This window comes from Anabrus simplex, chromosome 3, assembly GCF_040414725.1.
Source record: "Anabrus simplex isolate iqAnaSimp1 chromosome 3, ASM4041472v1, whole genome shotgun sequence".
NCBI lineage: Eukaryota > Metazoa > Arthropoda > Insecta > Orthoptera > Tettigoniidae > Anabrus > Anabrus simplex.
The window spans coordinates 232,305,653-232,329,037 of record NC_090267.1 but is presented as its reverse complement, the minus strand read 5'-3'; the positions used below and the strand labels follow the sequence as shown (position 1 = coordinate 232,329,037).

Sequence of the window (23,385 nt, the reverse complement as noted above, 5' to 3'; positions counted from 1 at the left end):
TGTATGTGATGTAGACAGATTTGGCGACTGCATAACTAGGGGATACAAATTAATAATAAGAAAGAGATGATAGAATGGTGTTATAGTTGATGGTCAACAGAAAAATTACAGAAGATGGGTCTTTGAAATGGAAGGATAATAAATAGAACAGATAAATACTACAAGAAAATGAGGAAGATATGAAAGACTGTGAAAATGGCAAAAATTTATTGGATTTCTGTGCTACCATGCAATTAACTGCTGCTATTTCATACATACATTAGACTATGCACAAACATAGAAGAAGAAGAAGAAGAAGAAGAAGAAGAAGAAGAAGAAGAAGAAGAAGAATAAGAAGAAGAAGAAGAAGAAGAAGAAGAAGAATTCCCACCATCAATGCAATGAAGTTTCGATTTAATGCCATTTAAGCCATCTGCATGGTGGTGGTGGTGGTGGTGGTGGTGGTGGTGGTGGTGACAATGACTGCTGGTGTATAAATCATAACATACCTACAAACAACATTGAAAAAAAAAAAGGAATGTATTTATGAAGTGTTCTGTCATTATCTAAAACAAATGTGTATAGTAATGAGAGGAACCATCTCTATAAACCCCCTACACATTACTAGAAAATTACATTACCTGTCCTAATCTCTCCAGGCAACCTGTGATAAGCTGCTTTGTAGGAGGGTACAGAGCTGCATCTTCGTTGTACAAGCTGATCATGTGGTAGAAAAGAGTCACACCCACATCCTGAAGTTTTAACGCAGTTTCCATGTTATTCCGAGCTCTACTGTCCATGAACTCGTTCTCCAACAACCTGGTTTACAAAAAGAACAAAAATAAATTCTACTCAGCAAAGAAGGTCTGTAGTTGCTGACTAAGGTAAAGGATTTATGTTGCAATGAAACATCACGAAAGAGATGTGAATATATAATTTCATTTAAATAAGTTAATAGTGACTAAGGTTAAGTTATGAGTAGGTTCCCAACTTCCAATACTTATCAATTTCTATATATTAGGTTTATTAATTACATAATATAAACCATATAATCTCTAGTACATGTTTCGTTCCGATTATGGAACATCTTCAGCTAAAATTTGACAAAATGGCAAGACAATTAAAAACACATTGAGTTATGATGATACAAAAGCTAAAAGATATGATAAAATGGCACGAAGATTAAAACATATAATTATGATGATGAAATAAAGTTCATTCATGTTGGTTAAAAATTCAACAAGTCAGTGTTCAAATGACGAAGTAAGAACGGCGATAAGGTTCTTCTTCATGTTGGAGACGTGTACATTTTGTTAATCTTGAAGATAAATTGGAGAAATACAAGATTTTCTTAATGTATATTTATCGGGGGAACTCTTAATAAAATAACCATAGTTGAAGTTGAGTTGTGGTTAGATTATTTCTAAATTCAGTACAGAGAAAACCTTGTACAACAAAATGGCATAAAGCTACTCAAGAAAAAACTAACGACTTATGGCTCAAAAATGAAATTAAATTTCTATACAGAAAAAAGTCTTTTTTAAACTCTAAGTTATATAATGCTCATCTAGAAGCTTCCTCCCTTATGGCCCCTATTGAATGGGATTCCTTTTTGAAATATGGTGATACTAAAATTCAAAATATCTTAGATAAGAAACAAGAAACCTTGAACAAAAAACTTTACGGTCTTACTCTAAATCAAAAAAACATAAATCAGTCAAAAGAATCCTCCATTAACATCGAACCCAATTCAACCTTTCACCCCCCAACTAAGAATCTAACTGACGTTGTTTTCGAGGACAAAGAGTTGCAGATTATCAACAAAGGACCCAAACATAATTGGTCTAATCCATACAACTAAAAGCAATACATAACAACCATCGCTGAAGTAGAACAAGTCATAGCTCAGCTTCCAATAGATCGACAACTTGAAACTAAATTCAATGTCAAAAAGAAACTTGAAGAATTATTTAAAGATCAGAAAGTTAACACACCCCATTTACCCTCTACAGATATAAAAGGTCTAAAACAAAAAATAAAAGATAATGATCACAAAGGTGGATAAAGGTAATGTGTCAGTTATTATGCATAAAATAGAATATATAGAAAAAACCGAAGCATTTTTTTCAGATAATACTTTCACAAAAATTAAAAAAGACCTGACTAACTCTGTCCAAAGAAAACTAAAACAAATACTTAAAAAAATTAATTTCATCCTTAATGAGAACGAAATATCAAACCTAATTAATATGAATCCAAGACTACCAACAGCAAGAGCTTTGCCTAAGATACATAAACCTGACACACCCATAAGACCAATTATTAACTTTAGAAATAGCCCCACCTACAAAACCTCTAAATTTATAAATAGCTTTCTAAAAAAGTACTATACTTTCCAAAGCAGAACCACAATCAATAATTCAATAGAATTTTGTAAAATTATCAAGAACACAAAATTAAAACCATCTTTCACCTTGAACTCATTCGACGTTACTAATATGTATTCTACGATCCCCACGAAAGAAACTCTAAATATAATTAAGAACAACTTAAAGACACACAGAAAACTTAGTAACCATGAAATAGAAGAATTTATGTTACTTCTAGAATTTACACTTAACAATAATTACTTTTCCTTCAATAACACAGTATATCAACAAAGTGGTCTTCCTATGGGATCTCCAGCGTCAGGTATCCTTGCTGATATATACATGGATCACTTAGAAAAACATCAAATTTTAAATGATGAAAAAGGTATCATTATCTGGTTAAGGTTTGTTGATGACATCTTTGCAATTATAGATGAACAAATCAATAGTAGCACTAATTTATTAGACCAGATCAACAGTTTGGACCCTTTCATAAAATTTACGTTAGAAACCGAGAACAATAAAAAACTAAATTTCCTTGATTTAACAATCGAAAGGAAAGAAGAAAAGTTGGCCTTTACAATCTTTAGAAAACCGACTCAAACTATAAATACCATACGAAAAGATTCGTACCATCCTGAGGCACATAAAAGGAGTTCCTTTTCAAGCATGTTAAATAGAGCCTTTAACATTCCCTTGTCCAAAAACGACCTCCAAAAAGAAATTAATCTCATTTACAAAATAGCGGTAAGCAATGGATACACAAAACACTACATAGACAGATTAATGAATAAAATGAAGAATAAACCTCAAACGCAGCTGGTAAAAGAACATAAAAAGAGAAACTTCGCCACCTTTACTTATAATAACGGGAATATTTACCAAATTACTAACATTTTAAAGAAATTTAATTATAAAATTGCTTTTCGCACCAATAACAACAATCAACGTTTAATTTTCAATCATCAAAGCATTGCAAGTAATAACAAATATTTAAATTCTGGGATATATAGGCTTAAATGCTCAAATTGTGCCAATTCTTATATCGGACAAACAGGCCGTAATTTCTTAGTAAGATATCAAGAACATATTAATGCCGAAAAACATACGAAGTACTCGGCCATGAGTCTTCACATGACCGAATATAAACATAGTTTTACATTGATAGAAAGGGACTTAACCATTCTACGAACGCTAAACAAAGGCAAATTAATGAATATTCTTGAAAATATCTATATTGAAATTGATCAGAAACGAAATCCCAACCAGAATGTTAACGAAATTACGGAAAATATAAATATATTATTAGAAGAGGTTACCAAATTAGATTCATCTAGAAAAACCATCAAAAAGAATCCCAACAAACAACCAACACACCTCCTTCCGATTAGCTCCACCCTACACAATAGTCCCCCTACTTTTCCTTCCGTTTCCCCTAGCCTATCACAGCGCCACTCCCCAGTTAGCTCCACCCTACACAACAACTCACCTGCTCTCCTCACGTCACTTACCTCTCCTTCCAATACTCCCTGCCCACCGCAAGTGCCTTACACACGTACACAGGACTCAGTCAGTTAACAACACGACATAAAGGAGGACGTCAAATACGACACGACTGACTATAAGGTAATCAACTCCATTATCCTTCATTCTCGCGAACATACATTTTTAACAACGTTTTCTCCTTAAAAAATATCCTCTATTTTACTCATTCTTTTCTCGTTTCAGACTCATTTCAATAATTTAACCACAACTCAACTTCAACTACGGTTATTTTATCAAGAGTTCCCCCGATAAATATACATTAAGAAAATCTTGTATTTCTCCAATTTATCTTCAAGATTAACAAAATGTACACGTCTCCAACATGAAGAAGAACCTTATCGCCGTTTTTACTTCGTCATTTGAACACTGACTTGTTGAATTTTTAACCAACATGAATGAACTTTATTTCATCATCATAATTATATGTTTTAATCTTCGTGCCATTTTATCATATCTTTTAGCTTTTGTATCATCATAACTCAATGTGTTTTTAATTGTCTTGCCATTTTGTCAAATTTTAGCTGAAGATGTTCCATAATCGGAACGAAACATGTACTAGAGATTATATGGTTTATATTATGTAATTAATAAACCTATTATATAGAAACTGATAAGTATTGGAAGGTGGGAACCTACTCATAACTTAACCTTAGTTGTGTTGAGCCAATACGGAATAAATATGAGATTTATAAGCTGTAAGTTAATAGTGTTCAAGTTCAATAACTGATGTTAATAATACTAAAAACAAATGATCTGTATTTCCTTTTCCATTCTTACTGTTCACAGTCTAATAGGTTCAGTTACTGAACAGTACAAAAGGCAAGGTAGGATTCATTTGGGTTATGCTGATAACCTTGTCATAACAGAAGAATTAGAAAATATCAGTGCACACATGTTCTTATTTTAAATATAATGCTTACTTACATAAGTTTTCCTGCTTTTATAGAATTTTTAACTTCAGAAAGAAAGAGGGGGGGGGGGGGGGGCGGCAGTCAAAGTTATGTGAAATGAATTCTGAATCTAAAATAGCACAGGAATTCCACCACTTTTCAGTATGGTCTTTCAGCAATCACTGGCATAGAGATATCCTCCTCAAAGAGAAAGGTTGATCCTTTTCACGAATCTACGCAGCCACCCTCTGCTATACACTGACAAAATATTGTGCTTCTGATGCAATTTGGCTTCTCTTCTGTTTCACTATAAAAATTCCCTTCTTTCACCACTTTGAAATTTTGCAATATTTTCCTGAGTTCTCCAACTTTTTGGATATGAATATCCTTCTAGTTTAGTGATGTATTCCCCTAAATCATTGACATGTTCCTTGACGAATGTTGCCTCTGCTGAAATTATACTTATTTCATCATTCGACAGTGATTTCATGAAGTCGATACCAGAATTGCTGATAAAGCCCAGATCTTCTAAATTATATTACAAACATGCTTCTTAACATAGAAAGTGGCCTCGAGCCAAGTATTCTATCTTGTCAGCACTGGTACTGGAAACAGTTCTGGATTCTCAGATGGATACTTTTCTTTGAGAAATCGAACATATAGGTGTTTTTTCTTTCTCGCACCAAGAAACACAGCTTTAACTTTAGCCATCACTGCATTAAGTTTTGTCAGTTTTTTTGTGAATAAGCATCGCACCAAATTTAGTCGATATGCCCAACACTGAATGTGAACTGCATCTTCCACGAGGAAGGCACTCAGGGAATAATATAATATAATATAATATAATATAATATAATATAATATAATATAATATAATATAATATAATATAATATAAAAATACAAATTATTATTATTATTATTATTATTATTATTATTATTATTATTATTATTATTATTATTATTATTATTATTATGAAAGCAATATGGTCTGTTAGAAAGGCGAATCATAAATGTAATGCGTGATCCAACAGGGTCCATACGCAAATAATAATAATAATAATAATAATAATAATAATAATAATAATAATAATAATAATAATAATAATAATAATAATAATAATAATAATAATAATACACTTTTTCCTTGAAAGTTTGTACTGTTTGATTCTTCTTATCTGCCCAGTACTTCATTTGTTCTGATCGCAGTGTTCTTAATTCGTCTGAAATCTCTACAGGCCTTCTGTGCATCATTTCAGTTGAAAATTTCAGTTTCGTAACAAGGGTGGTAGTTTTATTCTTGTTCTCTACATCTGTAATTTCGAGTCCAACTGTTTTGAGAACCTCTTGAATTTCTTTGATCCGATGCCCTCCTGTCTTCTTTCCCAGATTTTTCATCACTAGTTGTCATAAAATCCTGTTTTCTGGTAATTGTAAGATGGGAAAGAAATAAGAGATTCTTTTCTTCTTCATCGTGGTGAGTCAATATCTCGATAGACAGTTTCATTGGGGAGGATTCTCCAGACTCCTTCAACCTGGTAGTTTTTATTTATGCAATTCTTCTCTCAGTTTAGAGGAGCTGATCAGTTCTTCTTTCATTTTTAATTTGGAATAAGGTTTCACAAGCATAAGTGACTTTGGGGAAAGTTACAGCTTTGTAGTGTTGGATCTTAGTGTCTATTGACAAGCATTTTTTGTTATGTCCATGTTAGAAATTGTGCTTTTTCCATTTTGTTGGTTCTATTTATCCATGTTGCTTCCTCGCTTAAGTTGTGCATAATGTTTTCTCCAAGATATAGTAGAAGTCTGTTATAGCGAGAATTCACAACAGCTGAAAATTTACTCGCTATAGTGGATTGTCGTTATATCCGATTTTGTATAAAAGTCGGAAAACTCCCCATACACATTAAAATCGTTATGAAATGGCAATCAGCCTGTTCAAAACATGTGTTTCCGTGGATGATATCCACACTACGACTTACCTGTTTGTTATTTTTCAAAATGCGATGCTACGTGAAAGTGTATGATTAATTTCATTCTGAAAAAATTATACTTACGTATTTCTCCGAATCCAAGACGATCCCCCACTTTTTCCTTCAAAAATTTAAATCAGGTTCAAATAGTGCTTTGTAAAATCATATGAATGCCTTTGTTGTACAGTACACATTTTTATACTATTTTAGACGCTGAGCATTGACTTTCTTTATGCAGCATTTTTTGTGGGTGCACATTTATTCGTTATTTCCACGGGTTTAATGACCATTAACTTAAAACTGGCATCATAAAACCAAAGAGAACCCGTTGAAAATTTGCTGGCAATACCTATTCCATGCGTCTCTACAATAGGGCGATCCATCAGGAAAATATTCTTGCTGTCTATAAAACTGTTACGGTGCTTTTACTCAGCGTCAGATATAACTGGCTACCGCTACACGCACGTCTCGCTTGCCGGGTTCGGCCAACTTCAGCGGCTAGCAATGTATAGGCCTTAACGCAGACGTTGAAGGTCAACAAACGAGTTTATTGCGCCACGTTATGGCCATTCCGCCCTTGCAATTCTCATGCATATTCCGGTACCGGTAACACACTATTTCATTTTCGACTTCTTTAAAAGTGTCCTTGTTGTGGACCACTGAATGCATTTTTTGTACCTTTTGTCTTCACATTGCCGCCAAATACTGGCTTTAGTTGGCCTAAGCCATATATTCTTGCGGCTGCACAATTATTCTACATTTCCGAGTGTTTAATAACCATTAACTTAAAATTGGCAACATAATATCGACGATAACCCGTTGAAAATTTGCTGGCAATACCTGTTACACCTATCTTTACGACTATCCATCACAAAAATTTTCTTGCTGTCTATTAATTTTACTAAGAGTCAGGGCCACTGTGTAGCCGTCGCCTTTCTAAGAACTCGAAGGCTCACATATTTTGATGTCATTCTGCAGATCTGAGAAACTTTTTGTAGAGGCAAATAGAATGTCATTCTCTCTTCACTATTTCCCGAGATTCAGTGACGTTACACACAGGCACTGTACAACCGGTTGTCACGGCTAGTGGTGTATAAGAGTCGATCGTTTACTGTCAACGAATTTTGTGCGTGCATGTGTGTGCGGGGGTGAAAAGAAGCAGCGTGGTTACCGCGAGAGTTGCAAGACGACCCTTGATATTTTGCATGAGATTCTAAGGGAAAAAAAAACTGTCACAGGTGTAGAATGTGTTGGAAAGTGGAAAGTGTTTATTGAAGACTTTATTTGTAAACCTTCCGTAGTACTTACTATATGATCTGAAGTGTGGTGAGATGATTTGTGTGTAACGAACTAACCTGTACAGTGTAATATTTGATAACATATTGTACTTGTAGATTTCAGTTCTATATTTACTGGAAGTGTCCAGAAAATTTGTGACGCGAAATTTCGAACAGGGTATGTTGCCTTTTGTTGATTATGTATTCTAGAAACTGTTCTGGAAATGGAAGATTCGAGATCGTGCGTATTCGAGAAAGTTAAAGTTCGCGACTGAAGTAGGAGTTGTGATTGGTGAATCTGGGTGACGATAGGCGGGCTCATGCGTTCTGATTGGCTACTCCAAGGCCAGGGTTTCCCTTACTAAGAGAGCGAGGCAGCATTTCGTGGTCTGGCCTGGTCTGTCAGCAGTCTATCTGGTTGTCCAAAGTTTTGACGTCGTCTCACTACCGGGATGGGCCACCTTGTGGGTAAGCACTCTTGATTTCCGTTCCAGCTTAAATTTCCTATAATGTTCGCTTGCCTTTTCATATAGGAGTCTACCCTAACCTCACCTAGATTCGCCACTTAATTATTTATGATGCCTTAGCTTTTCAGCTGGGCTTGCCTGTTTGTTTTCGAGGCATTCCCCGTTTCTTGTTTCGCTAAATAAGTAAATTGTAGTTTAATATTTTTACCTTGGGGTTTTGCCTCTGGAAGTTCCGTGTCGCTTGATGTACGCCTGAGTTTTTGAAAAGTAAGTTTAACTTCACTGTAAATTATAATAGCGTATTACGTTTCTTCTTACCTACTAAATTGCATTGTACAACTGGATTTGTAACTAGATGTATAGTTCGTTTGAATCTTTGAACTTGTAGGAAGCTTTTGTCAAAGAACGTGCATTAATAATTGGTGGGTGTCAGCCGAACATGTAGGTTGTATTTTATTATCGTTATGTGTCGGTACCTTCCGCATGGCGGAATTTGTAATACCAATATAAATGGTCCATTATTGGACATTATAAATTTTCAAGCTAACTCATTCTTGGTTGCCAGCGTTTCGCCCTCGTGTGCTAGGGTGGGCTCATCAGTTGGTACCTAGCACACCTACCAATACGCTGGCTAGTGCATACCGTGGAGGCCACTGCGTAGGCTAACTGGAGCCACTGGCAGTGCCAATGCACTAAGAGACTTTGTCTCATTATCAAAAATTGATGCCTGCTTGGCCATCAGATGACATAGATGTTGATTCCCATAGGGAATCTGAAATATTTGTCCTGAATGAGTAAATTTATAATACCAATATAAATGGTCCATTATTGGACATTATAAATTTTCAAGCTAACTCATTCTTGGTTGCCGGTGTTTCGCCCTTGTGTGCTAGGGTGGGCTCATCAGTTGGTACCTAGCACACCTACCAATACGCTGGCTAGTGCATACCGTGGAGGCCATTGCGTAGGCTAACTGGAGCCACCGGCAGTGCCAATGCACTAAGAGACTTTGTCTCATTATCAAAAATTGATGCCTGCTTGGCCATCAGATGACATAGATGTTGATTCCCATAGGGAATCTGAAATATTTGTCCTGAATGAGTAAATTTATAATACCAATATAAATGGTCCGTTATTGGACATTATAAATTTTCAAGCTAACTCATTCTTGGTTGCCAGCGTTTCGCCCTCGTGTGCTAGGGTTGGCTCATCAGTTGGTACCTAGCACACCTACCAATACGCTGGCTAGTGCATACCGTGGAGGCCACTGCGTAGGCTAACTGGAGCCACCGGCAGTGCCAATGCACTAAGAGACTTTGTCTCATTATCAAAAATTGATGCCTGCTTGGTCATCAGATGACATAGATGTTGATTCCCATAGGGAATCTGAAATATTCGTCCTGAATGAGTAAATTTATAATACCAATATAAATGGTCCATTATTGGACAAAGTCTCTTAGTGCATTGGCACTGCCGGTGGCTCCAGTTAGCCTACGCAGTGGCCTCCAAGGTATGCACTAGCCAGCGTATTGGTAGGTGTGCTAGGTACCAACTGATGAGCCCACCCTAGCACACGAGGGCGAAACGCTGGCAACCAAGAATGAGTTAGCTTGAAAATTTACAATGTCCAATAATGGACCATTTATATTGGTATTATAAATTTACTCATTCAGGACAAATATTTCAGATTCCCAATGGGAATCAACATCTATGGCGGAATTTGTTCGGAATTTATTTGTAAAATCCATTTGTAAATAATATTTTGAAAATTAAGGATCACGGTTGATTATTTCTGAATCTGCGACCTAACCCATATCCATGCCTTTGGTAGGTTCCCAGCCTCTTCCCACCTTCCTAGTTTATTGTTATCTAGTTGGCCCCACTGATATTACTAAAGTTGTTATCGGCGGAGATCCGCGTAGTTTCAGCTGATGTTTCACTGAGTGTGTAGTGGTTTTTGGTATTGTGTAGTTGCTCTTACTTTCCTCCCTTTATTGTGTTTAGTGTTTTGTTTCGTGTAACCACTGTAGTAGTGGTTACATTTGGTAGCAGAGGCAAGCGCTAGGTTGCGGACGAAGAAAAGTGAACCGTGATCATACCCAACCTAAAAAACCGTAAAAGTTGTGATTCGTGTATCGCTTGAAATCTTGTTTCTACCCGTCAGGATGGCTCGCGCTGTTCCTAATCCTTTCCATTTGAGAAAAGCAGAACTCGTTTATGAACTTCATATCCGAAAAATTAATCCAACAGGCAATGTCAGAGATGACACTAGCCCATTGAAACAGTCGCTTAACTTACCTATAACCATACCTGAGTTAACTACGGACGAATTGTGTGAGTCTTTGGCCGTGATTAAAGATAATTTAGCTGAATTTAACGCCATTCTTGTGTCCTTTTGTGCTTCTAAGCCCTCGCATGGCCAATTAGCGCGGGTTAAGGGGCAGTTACTACATTACCTCGACAGAATCAAGGATTTGTTGTCTCTCGAACTGCCGGAAGTTGAGTGGCAGAAATGTCAAGCCTTATGAGTACAGTTTTTGAGAATTTTCGACAGAATCAGTGGTTTGCTTGAAGTCAATAAGTTAAATAACACAGTTTCTGAAATTCAAGTGTCTATCCCATCTGAAATGTGTGACAGTGTTAACTCTGGTGATGCATCTGTTGCTGCTCAAGTGTGCAATCTGACACCTAGTGCTGGTGTTATTCAAGAGTCTGAGGTGACTAATGCTGCCCTGGGATCTTCTGTTTCATTGTGTGGAACTAGGACACCTGTAAGTCATTCTAATGATCTATCCCCTTTGCATGTTGGTACCCGTACAAGTTTCCCTGTTCTAACTGGTAATTCTGTTGAGGCTCAGTGTCTGCCCTCTATTGTTAATCAGCCCGGTTCAGATGCAATGGTACAAAACCACCCCCCTGTCTTAGCACCACCGGTATCAAGTGCTCCCTTAGGTTGCATAACCTCTACACAACCGGTTACTGCCCTGATGGTCCCTCAGATTAGTGAGAACCTTTCACAAGTGAGGTTGTCTGCGCCCGTAACATTGCAGGCTAACGTTAGTCCTAACCTAACCTGTACTCCGTCCTTTCCACAAGGGCACCCGAATCAAAGGTACGATGCCTCAGTAAACCCTCTGGACTATTCTAAGCCTTCCCAAGCACCCCCTACACCTGTTTTTCCCCAGATTTTCTCTAATCTGCCTCACCGGTTGACCACTGTGTTTAAGGGAGTCTCCACATTTTCAGCTAACTCTGTTGATGAGGTTATTTCCTTCTTTCGGTTCCTAACAGAGTTCAAGGATCAGGCAATAGTGTATAATCTCAGTAACGACCATGTATTTCAAATTCTATACCCGCAGGTATCTGGAGCTCTTTCCGAGCACATTGTCAGGGCCATTTCCGAAAGATGGTCTGTAGATCAATTTCATGCCCATGAGCTTGAATATTTCATTCCTGCTCGTGCCTTGTCTGCATTAGTGCAGAAGCACTATTTCAGAGTACAACATCTCAACAAGTCATCTGAATATGTTCAAGATATTAAGCTCCAAGCTAAGATTTTCTGGCTCCACTATTCAGAGGCCCAGATGATTGCCAGCATAACTGAAGGTCTTGCCCCGAACTATAGATCGTAACTGGCTCTTTCCCACCGACCAGCAACGTTCGCCCAGTTGGAAGCCGTTACAGTGTCTGCTGAAGGCATTCGATATGCCGACCAGTTACGCCTCACATTAGCCCCACCTCCTATGAGCATGCCCTCTCCTCAGGATTCTAAAACCACCCCGTCGCCTGCTTCCAACTCGCGTAATCCTCGTTCGTGCTTCAGTTGTGGCTCCACGGCTCATCTCAAGCGGGACTGTCCCAAGGCTAGGGCATTAGGCAACGTGAAACCTGCCATGGGTAGAGGCTCTTCCACCAATACTTCTTGCCGTAACTGTGGATCAACTAGGCATTTCTCTTGGCAGTGCCCACGTAAATCTTCTGGCTCTGGACCCCCAGGCCATAGTAGCACTAGATGACTAACCGCCAGTTCTGATGGTAAACCCCAAAACATGCCTTCTTGTCTTGTCAATCATGACTGTACCTTGGATGATTTACTTAATTCTGAGACTAATGATTGCTCCCAGTCTGACTCTGGTGTTCATTTTTTGCAATCTTGTAGGATTTCTGCCATACCTTCTTGTAAACTACCATATTTATGCCTAGAGGTAAATAATGAATCTGTCTGTACGTTACTAGACTCTGGGAGTAGCGTCAGCTTGATGAGTGAGACATGGTACGATTCTATGAAAACTGTTTGCAAGTTACCTACATTAGAACCCGTGTCCTTAACCTGCCATACTGCTAATTCCAATTCATTGAACATTGTAGGATCACTAGTGGTCAAGATTAGAGTCCGTGATTTCTCCTGGAAAATTCCAGTACTAGTAGCAAAAGATTTATCCTGCCAATTCATATTGGGTGCCAATTTTATTGTTAAAACAGGCATGATTTTGGACCTGCAGTTCAACAAATTCCATTCTCCCCTATTCTGCCTTGTCACGTTAACGCTGTTCCTGAAGATTCTGACGAACCCAAGGTTTTTGATTTTAATCACTTACCCGAAGAGCAGGCCAATCAACTTAGGAAACTCTGCAATAAGTTCCCTGATGTCTTCACCGACACGTTAGGTGTCACCAATGTCTCAGAATACAAAAGTGAGGTTACGGATAACATACCTGTTCGCTCCCCTCCGTATCGGTTGTCACCTCCCAAATTAAAAGCCCTGAAGGCTATCATTGATCAAATGCTCGCTAACAGAGTGATACGCCCGTCCAAGTCAGCCTATTCTTCTCCCACGTTTCTGGTCCCTAAACCGCAAGGTGGTTAACGGCCTGTAGTTGACTATCGGAAGTTGAACCATAAGGTAGTCCTCCAATCTGTCCCCCTTCCTGATTTGCACTCTTGTTTTTCTTGGTTCGCTAATGCAAAAAATTTCACCACCTTCGATTTAAATCATGCCTATTACCAGATACCTCTTGCCGAAGAATCCAAGCATCTCACAGCATTTGTGACCGATTGGAACCTATATGAATTTGAGCGCATCCCATTTGGCTTGGCGACTGGAGTGGCTGTCCTTACACGGTTACTGGATTATGTTTTATCTGACATTTAAGTTCAAGTTCGTTAATAATTACCTTGACGATTTGGTGATTTTTAGCGAAACCTTCGAGGAACACCTTGTCCATCTCAACGAAGTGCTTGAAAGACTGCGTAAAGCAGGTCTAACCCTCAAGGCAACCAAGGTTTCCTCCGCACAACCCCAGATGTCCTTCTTAAGCCATACTGTGTCGGGGAGGGGTGTCTCAATCGATCAGTCTCGTACTGCCGCCATCCAGAATTTTCCCCCTCCAAAGGACGTCAAGGCTGTAGCCAGATTCATTGGCATGGTTAATTTTTTTGAAAATTCATTCCCAATTTTGCTGAACATGCAACCCCATTAAATGCCTTGAGAAGAAAGGATGCCAAATTTGTGTGGGGTGATGCCCAACATGAAGCCTTCATGGACTTGAAATCTGCCTTATGTAATGCTCCTGTACTGCCTATGCCAGACTTTTCTAAACGCATCATCCTTCAGACTGACGCCTGTTCCTCAGGCATATTCGGTGTTCTTCTTCAGGAATTTCAAGAAGGGCGTCGTCCTATTTCTTATGCTTCTCGTGCCCTGAATCCTGCTGAGCAAAATTATTCCATTTATGATTTGGAAACCTTAGCTGTTGTCTTCTCTTTAGAACGCTTCAGAATGTACCTGGAACATCTTCCTTTCGATATGGAAACTGATAATCAGGCGTTGAGTTGTGTACTGGCCAAACCGCGAAGGACCGGTCGTCTAGCACGTTAGGCAGTGTGCATCTTAGCCTTCCAATCTGAAGCCCGCCACATTCGTGGCACGGAAAACAATGTGGCTGATGGCCTCAGTAGGATGTTCTATCCAGGGAGCTCTGACCCTCAATCAGAGCCAGCAGACCCCTCTCCCGAACAAGTATCAGCCTTTGTCAATGTAATTCTCACTGACTCTCCCTTCCTTTTCAAGGATATAACCAAATATCAAGAGGACGATGCTGAGTTAAAAGGTATTATCGACAGGATTAAATTGTTTAGTTTGATTAATTTGTTGAGGATTAAATCCGGTGAGCATGTTAAGCCCTACATTCTTAAGAATGGTGTCCTGTGTTGTCCTGCTCACGGTCTCAGAGACCCAAAAATTGTAGTCCCAACTAACCTGGTCCCGGCTCTCTTCAAATATTTTCATGAATCCCCAGAGGGCGGTCATATGGGCGTTTTCAAAACGAGAGAGAAGATTCGTAACCACTTCATTTGGAAATCTATGGATAGTGAGATACGTACCCTTGTCAATTCCTGTAAGACTTATAACATCAGTAAACCTGCCCCGAATACTCGTCTAGGTCTCTTGTCTTTGAAGCAAGCTTCTCATCCAATGGAGAGACTGTTCATAGACTACATCGGGCCCTTCCCGAGATCTCGGAATGGTCATCGTTTCATACTTGTGTGTGTTAATGCCTTTTCGCGTTTTACGTGGCTGTTCCCCACTTGTATGGCTAACGCCAACACCACCATCTTGTGCTTGAAACAGATATTCGCTTCATTTGGACCCTGTCAATTTTTGGTAAGTGATAACGCAAGAGCCTTAACTTCTGTCCAGTTCCGGAATTTCTGTTTTGATCTATCCATTGCTCATGTAACCACTACCCTGTATTACCCAAAGCCAAATTATGCTGAGAGAGTGAATCGTAACCTGCGAGCTGCCCTCATCGCTTATCACTCCTCAGACCACTCCAAGTGGGATTCCTCATTAAATTGGTTGTCGTTTGCGTTTAACACTGCTGTCCATGAAAGCCACAAGCAAACCCCTGCTTCGTTAATGTTGGCTTTTACCCCAAATTCTCCTCTATCTAATCTGTGGTCAATTAATGATCTTCTGCCCGACGATGCCAGCCCAGAAAAGATCCGAGCTAATTGGCACCGAAAGAACTTGAAGGTTTATTATGCTAAGGTCCAGCGTAATTACAACCACGAGCGAAGACTGCACGGTCTGTCTGTGGGTGATCAGGTGTTTATTAAAACACACGCCGTCAGTAGTGCTGCGGACCATGTTATCAGGTAAGTTGGTGCCCAGATTTCGAGGTCCCTGCACCATCTTAAAGTTCCTTACCCCGGTGACATTATTGGTGAGCGATCCCGAAAGGAAAAGGATCAACAGAGTCCACCTCTCTCAGGTCAAGGTACCTTAAGTCTGGTAGGGAGGGGTAAATACCATTGTTGGTGACCATGTAGACTTAGTTGTAAGCTATTTGTAGGAGTTTAGTTATAAGATAATGATAAGTTTACTGTACGGTATTTATAAAGTTTTAGTTATAAGATAATAAGTTTTGTTGTAAGTTAGTTGTAAGTAATTGTGTAGGTGAATACTTTAGGTATCCTCTAGTGTAATGGATTTAGTATTATAAGTTAGGTAGGTTTTAGTTTAGGGTCACTACATGGAATTTATTTCCCTTACTTTCAGGTTTAGGGTAAACTCCTGTAGTTTCCTTTCACCCCCACCGTAATCTTGTCAAATGAATTATAGATAGTAGTGCTTACCCCAGGGCTAGGTGCCCTAATATCCCTGGTGTGCGAGGGGGAGTCCCTACAGTATACACATTAAGCCACCCATTGGGTGACTCTACGCAAGATCTTTGAGCCCAGAAGCATATCTTTACCTCAAGTATTCCCCTGTCTGCTGCGGTTTGTTTATGTTACAGTGGCTGCAGTGACCAGCTTCTTCTGACGGCAACCTGAAGTGCCAAGTTGGGAGGTGCACTCTGTGCCTTGGGCGTTTCCATCCGGCACCACTGGACGGTGTCTCACCCACCTGCTTATCTGGTGCAAGATACCACTGGACTGCAATTTACATAGCTACCTGGGTTGGACTGAAATTGAATGGAGGCTGGCTACAAACGGCCGTGTCGGCAGCCGCATCATCAGCGAGAACCTGTGGCCTAGCTGTGCTGTGACTGGTGTGGAAACGTGGTGCAAAATACTTAGCCCATAACCTGACTAAGGAGGCTTTGAACGCTGTTTGGCAACAATGTGAGAAGTTTCTGGTTTACTAACAATTGGCAGAAGGATTGAGTGTACATCCTTTGGTGGACAAAGTAGAAATTGTCAAAGCAATTGCAAAAGTTCAGACGGCATTTTGAAGTGTAGTGACAGTTTGTTTTGTTTTTGTTAGAAAGTCAACTTCAAGAAATCACAATTGTTAGGGTCATGTATCTCTCCTATCTATAATATGTGAGAACGTTTTATAAATTCATCGTTTTCTCCCCAGTAAAATTATGTTATTGGTCGAGCGTGGCTCGACTTTCGGGGGGGAGGAAGATGTCACAGGTGTGGAATGTGTTGGAAAGTGGAAAGTGTTTATTGAAGACTTTATTTGTAAACCTTCCGTAGTACTTACTATATGATCTGAAGTGTGGTGAGATGTTTTGTTTGTAACGACCTAACCTGTACAGTGTAATATTTGATAACATATTGTATTTGTAGATTTCAGTTCTATATATACTGGAAGTGTCCAGAAAATTTGTGATGCAAATTTTTGAACAGGGTGTGTTGCCTTTTGTTGATTATGTATTCTAGAAAGTATTTTCTGACTGTTCTGGAAATGGAAGATTCGAGATCGTGCGTATTCAAGAAACTTAGTTAAAGTTCGCGACTGAAGTAGGAGTTGTGATTGGTGAATCTGGGTAACGATAGGCGGGCTCATGCTTTCTGATTGGCTACTCCAAGGCCAGGGTTTCTCTTATTAAGAGAGCGAGGCAGCATTTCGTGGTCTGGCTTGGTCTGTCAGAAGTCTATCTGGTTGTCTGAAGTTTTGACGTCGTCTCGCTACTGGGATGGGCCACCTTGTGGGTAAGCACTCTTGATTTCCATTCTAGCTTAAATTTCCTATAATGTTCGCTTGCCTTTTCATATAGGAGTCTACCCTAACCTCACCTAGATTCGCCACTTAATTATTTATGATGCCTTAGCTTTTCAGCTGGGCTTGCCTGTTTGTTTTTGAGGCATTCCCCGTTTCTTGTTTCGCTAAATATGTAAAATGTAGTTTAATATTTTTACCTTGGGGTTTTGCCTCTGGTAGTTCCGTGTCACTTGATGTACGCCTGAGTTTTTGAAAAGTAAGTTTAACTTCACAGTAAATTATAATAGCATATTACGTTTCTTCTTACTTAACTAAATTGCACTGTACAACTGGATTTGTAACTAGATGTATAGTTCGTTTGAATCTTTGAACTTGTAGGAAGCTTTCGTCAAAGAACGTGCATTAATAATTGGTGGGTGTCAGCCGAACATGTAGGTTGTATTTTATTATCGACCGGGCGAGTTGGCCGTGCGCGTAGAGGTGCGCGGCTGTGAGCTTGCATCCGGGAGATAGTAGGTTCGAATCCCACTATCGGCAGCCCTGAAAATGGTTTTCCGTAGTTTCCCATTTTCACACCAGGCAAATGCTGGGGCTGTACCTTAATTAAGGCCACGGCCGCTTCCTTCCAACTCCTAGGCCTTTCCTATCCCATCATCGCCATAAGACCTATCTGTGTCGGTGCGACGTAAAGAACATAGCAAAAAAAAAAATTTATTATCGTTATGTGTCGGTACCTTCCGCATGGTGGAATTTGTTCGGAATTTATTTGTAAAATCCATTTGTAAATAATATTTTGAAAATTAAGGATCACGGTTGATTATTTCTGAATCTGCGACCTAAGCCATATCCATGCCTTTGGTAGGTTCCCAGCCTCTTCCCACCTTCCTAGTTTACTGTCATCTAGTTGGCCCCACTGATATTACTAAAGTTGTTATCGGCGAAGATCCGCGTAGTTTCAGTTGATGTTTCACTGAGTGTGTAGTGGTTTTTGGTATTGTGTAGTTGCTCTTACTTTCCTCCCTTTATTGTGTTTAGTGTTTTGTTTCGTGTAACCACTGTAGTAGCGGTTACAAAAACGTCGTCTTGGATTCGGAGAAATACGATATCACTCCAGAGTTTTCTTCTTCAATTGGCGTCACCTAATCTAACCTTATATGTATCATGAAAACATAACTGAAACGCATGTAGAGAAATTAGTTATCCTCGCTAAAATTTACATGTGAATAGCCTTTCCGAAATTTAACTGGACGTGAGAAAATATTAACTATCCTCTGAAACAAGTGATGTATTCTAGCATATCTTGACGTGTATCACATTCTTACTAAATTTCAGTATACAGCATTAAAATTAAGAGATCGTTTACTTCAGCCATTACTTTGAACAAGTTAACTGCTATTGGCCACGTTATTTACGCATTTATTTCAAAAACTTGTTATCCTCTTTCACCTCGAATTTTCTTTAGAGAATAGCAGTCCTTGGGTATTACCTACTCATCGACTTCAACAATGCCTTTGAATGTCGACGAGAGAGCTCGCAAATGCACATAGTGAAAAAACTGTACCGTACCAAAGATGATCGATCGCATTTTGTGGTGAACGTTTCAGTTTCCTTATTCAAACAGCGTCACCAATCCTAACTTAACCGTACTATACATATGATGAAAACATACTTCAAGTGCCAGTAGAGAAATGATAAGCTTCTCGCTATAAATGTACATAACATTTCCGTAATTTATCCAGACACGAGAAAATCAATTATGCACTCTGCCATATCTCGAGGCGTATCCCATTTTTAGTTGCAGTATTTAGCATTAAAATTAAGCGATCGTTTAGTCAACCTTTATTTTTAACAAGTTAAGAACTGTTATCGGATATGTTATTTACTCATTTATTACGAAAATATGTTCTTTATTTTGAATTTTCTTTATGGAACAGCAGTCGACGGGTATTACTAACAGACTCCAACATCGCCTTCGAACATAGCAAGGAAGCGATACTGAAGATAATCAATTGCATGCAACATAATCGCCGAAGTGCATAAATATCGATAATGGAAAAAATCATGCGTGCTTAATCGCTCGTAATAACGGATGCACCAGTGATAGGGCTCTCGCTATAACCGAAGGATAATACACAGTTTAATATAGGAATTTTGAAGGGACAGCAAACTATTGTCAGTATAGTGGGGTTCTCGTTATATGCCGTACTCGCTATAGCAGACTTCTACTGCATTTAAATTGTAAGACTATGTAACTATTTTGATCATTTATGATGACTTTGTTTATGTCAAGGGGTTTCATTGGCATGATCTCAGTTTTCTCAAAGGATATTTGTAATCCTATTTTTAATGAGATTTTCTGGAGACTAGTGATTGAGCGTGGACTTCTTCCATGTCAACGGCTAAAAGAGCTCAATCATCTGCAAACCCTAGGCAGTTTGTCCTTATTGAGGGTTTTGCTCTAATTTTGATTTTAGTTGGGTTTTTACCAAATTTTCATGATGTAATCTAGAGCCATATTGAAGAGCAGTGGGGATAATTCATCACCTTGTCTGAGGTCTGTATTTATTGTAAAAGCATTTGACATTTCTTCCCTGAACTTTACCTTTGAAATTGTGTTGGTTTAAGTTAGTTCAATATTTTTTGTTAATTTAGGATGAAGGCTGTATGATCTGAGGATTTTTAAAAGAGTGGGTCTGTGTATACTATCATAAGCCTTTTTGAAATCTATGAATGAAAGAGAGAGAGATTTATTAAAGAAATAAATCATCCGTCCTCCAATGAGGGTGACCATTTGGATCCGGAATACAGTTACAATTTCAATGGAGTTTAAGAATATAAAAAAATGGAAATTCAATCATTAATGAATGCTGTTATCTTCATTTCTCCAGGGTTAGTGGGGGAGGAATGTTAATCACATTCTCAGGTACAGATGGAAATGAATGATTTGCAGACAGTCCCTCAGTATCTGTATTACTATTTTTTCTAACTCGTAGAATGGAACTTTCAAATTTTGGATGAAGGTTGATGTCTGACCAGGCAGGTTACCTCTTGCTCCGAATAGCAGGCCTCTGACAATCCACCGATCGATAAGTATTTTATCTTAGATGACAGGTAAGGCAAGCACGGAATATAAATAGCTTGCTTTTCTAGGTCCACATCCTGAGCCTGATTTAGGTCTCTTTCAAAGTGAATGATGGAATCTAAGACCATTGCTTTAATGTCCTTTCTATTGATGGCTATGATGTCAGCCCTCCAATTAGAGTCATCAGTACAGATGCAGTGAACCTCCTCATGTACCTCCCATCCACGCTGTCTTAAGCCTGGAGCAATTGACATTCTAACACGGTGGTGGCGATGGTTGCGCATTAGCTCAGTGCTCTGGCAGAATCCCAGCACATGTCCGAGGGTTTCTGTCTCCATGCAGCCATTTTGGCGGCAATGGGTTGTGTTGAATGACCTACCGGGAACTGACCTGACTGCAGTGAGGTTGCATGACATCTTCACTGCGTTTGTGTATTCAGAAGAGGACAGAGCTGATTTATGAGTCATCCAAGAGTTTGCTTTTGGACAGTCTGTATGTAACACTACTCCCTTTCCTTTATGTGGTAGCTGGCCCCACGACTGAAAGGATCAATTTCTCATCATTTCTCCCGTCAATCTTTGGGGGAAGATTTTCTTTTTGTATGTCAAGTCTGTGGAGTGCCATATCTTGTTCTTCAGGTAATTTCCTTACGTATGGTAGATGAACGTCCTGAATATAGAGTAAGCGATTAGAAATATTGTAATGCTGTATACTGGCTTCCCATTCTGCACAAATTATTCCCATCCCTCTGACCTTTCTGGCACTATACAGCATCGAATTTGGAGTATCATCTGGCAGCATCATTATTTCTTTAACAGAACTTCTTAAAATTTTGTCCAGATCTTTAAGAAAAGCGTTTGATAGTTGTGTCAAGAGGGGCACATTGTAGAGGGCAGATCAAACCCGGCCAAATAAACTTGTTAATGATCTTGATCTTTTGCTTTGATTTCAGAAGTTTTGTTTTTACCAGATTACTTCAGAAGTTATTGTGCTTATTAGTTTATGTCTGTCAAAAGAAATTTTGTTGCTGAAGTCAATTCCTAAATACTTGATTCGTTCATTGTTTGTTTCTATCGATGGGATTATTGATCCATCAAGTCTAGTGACATTTCCTTCAGTTAATTTTCCTTTCTTCAGGATTATAGATTTGTTTTTAAGAGTATGGATTATATAAACTAATTTCTGCAAAGTTGCTTTTACTAAATTTAACAAGGTAGTAGCATCACTTTCGGTTTTGCTGAGTATGACTGGGTCATCTGCGAAAGCAAATGAGAATAACGGTGGTAGATCATTGTCGTAGGTACGACATTGTAATTGGTGTAAAACCTTCAATCATTATGTTTAATATATTTAAATTACAGTTTATTTAATGCTAAATTATCTTTTATTTAAGGTTAAACATGACTAGTACATGGTTGCTCTGTAAATATGTAGTATAAAATTGTATAACCTCAAATACGTATTGTGTATTAAATTAACCTAAAAATCCACATAGTCGAAAGCAGTAGAAAATTCCATAATGTTCATATGTTAGACTAATTGTACTATAATTTGGTATATATGAAGGGTTCTGGAAACTTACTGTAAGGTTTTATTATCCAGATACATGTAGAGACATTATGAATGTTGTAGATGTTTCCATATGGATTAGTAAATAGTCGACGAATGTTCGAGTACCCATTCGACTAGCTGGTCGATCGATGTTTTGAGTGTGTTCCATTAGAGTGTTGTAAGAATTCTTCCAGAAGTCAATCATTCTAGATGGTTGATCGAGTAGTATAAATATCGAGCTGTTTGTCGGTGAAGTTCAGTTCTTAGATTTTGGTTCTTGGGACTCAGGCAAGTGATGGACTGGGAGTGACTGTTGGGCTCCGAGGTGGAGTCAGAGTATTGGACTCAAGCAAAAGTGAGTGAGGCGGTGAATTCAAGAGAGAGTATGTTACAGTGCGCGCGTCAGTGTTGTTGATATCTGTACTTGTCAGAATCGACTTCAGGGTACTCCGCTATTGAGTGTTGTATATAGTGTCATTTGCGACTGTGTATAATTGTGTGTTGTGACGTACAGTGTAAAGTAATTTATATAAGGAAGTGAACGTGTTCTCATGTGATATTTATTTATGTAAAATAAAATCGCAACATAGAACGATATCATCAGATAAAATATATTCATAACGTTGGCATATGTCATGGTCAGTGAGATTTTGTATTACAGTATTTATTGCTAAATTAAACAACAATGGTGAAATAGGGGACCCTTGAGCTACACCACACTTAATTTTGATGGGTTGTGATTTCTTATGATCAGCTTCCACTTTAACTGTGTTCTTTGTAAGAAATGATTCAATTAGTCTACATAAGTTTGGAGGAATTTCAGATTGTCGAGGAGGAATTTCAGATTGTCGATGAGATTGTTTGATATGTTCATGTCCGATAGAGTCAAATGCTTTTGTGACGTCTAAAAAAAATGACGCAACAATCCTTTTTGTTGCGTTTTGCATCCTGGAGGCAACCATATGCACCATATTGGATGCTTCTTGATGTATCTATCTGAACTAGGAGGTTCTTGCATATAATGTCGATCTTATTGTATCATTTTAGAATAACTGTAGTGTATTTTCCATTGTTACAAAATTTGAAAGCGATATCTTAAGTGGTTATTACAAAATAAGTTGTTTAGTGAAGGTACTCCACAACTATACCTGATAAGCAAATTATTACTCTAGGTTTCGCCGGACAGTGAGTCGAAGATAGTCTGTGGGAAAGGGTTAATGTATTATTTCTATACTTATTATTATCATCACCGTGGTATGTAGAGTTGAAATTTGATTCTCCTAATTCTTAAACATTTC

General features: G+C 38.5%; 1 protein-coding gene across 1 annotated transcript in view; it reads right to left on the bottom strand.

Annotated features, from left to right (window-relative positions):
• The window catches only part of Epg5 (ectopic P-granules autophagy protein 5), a 540,178-nt gene that overhangs the window by 256,558 nt on the left and 260,235 nt on the right, over window positions 1–23,385 (bottom strand). Inside the window, exon 20 of the mRNA XM_067143866.2 lies at window positions 621–798. Within this exon, the coding sequence (XP_066999967.2) occupies window positions 621–798 (178 nt within the window). The remainder of the gene's footprint in view (window positions 1–620; window positions 799–23,385) is intronic.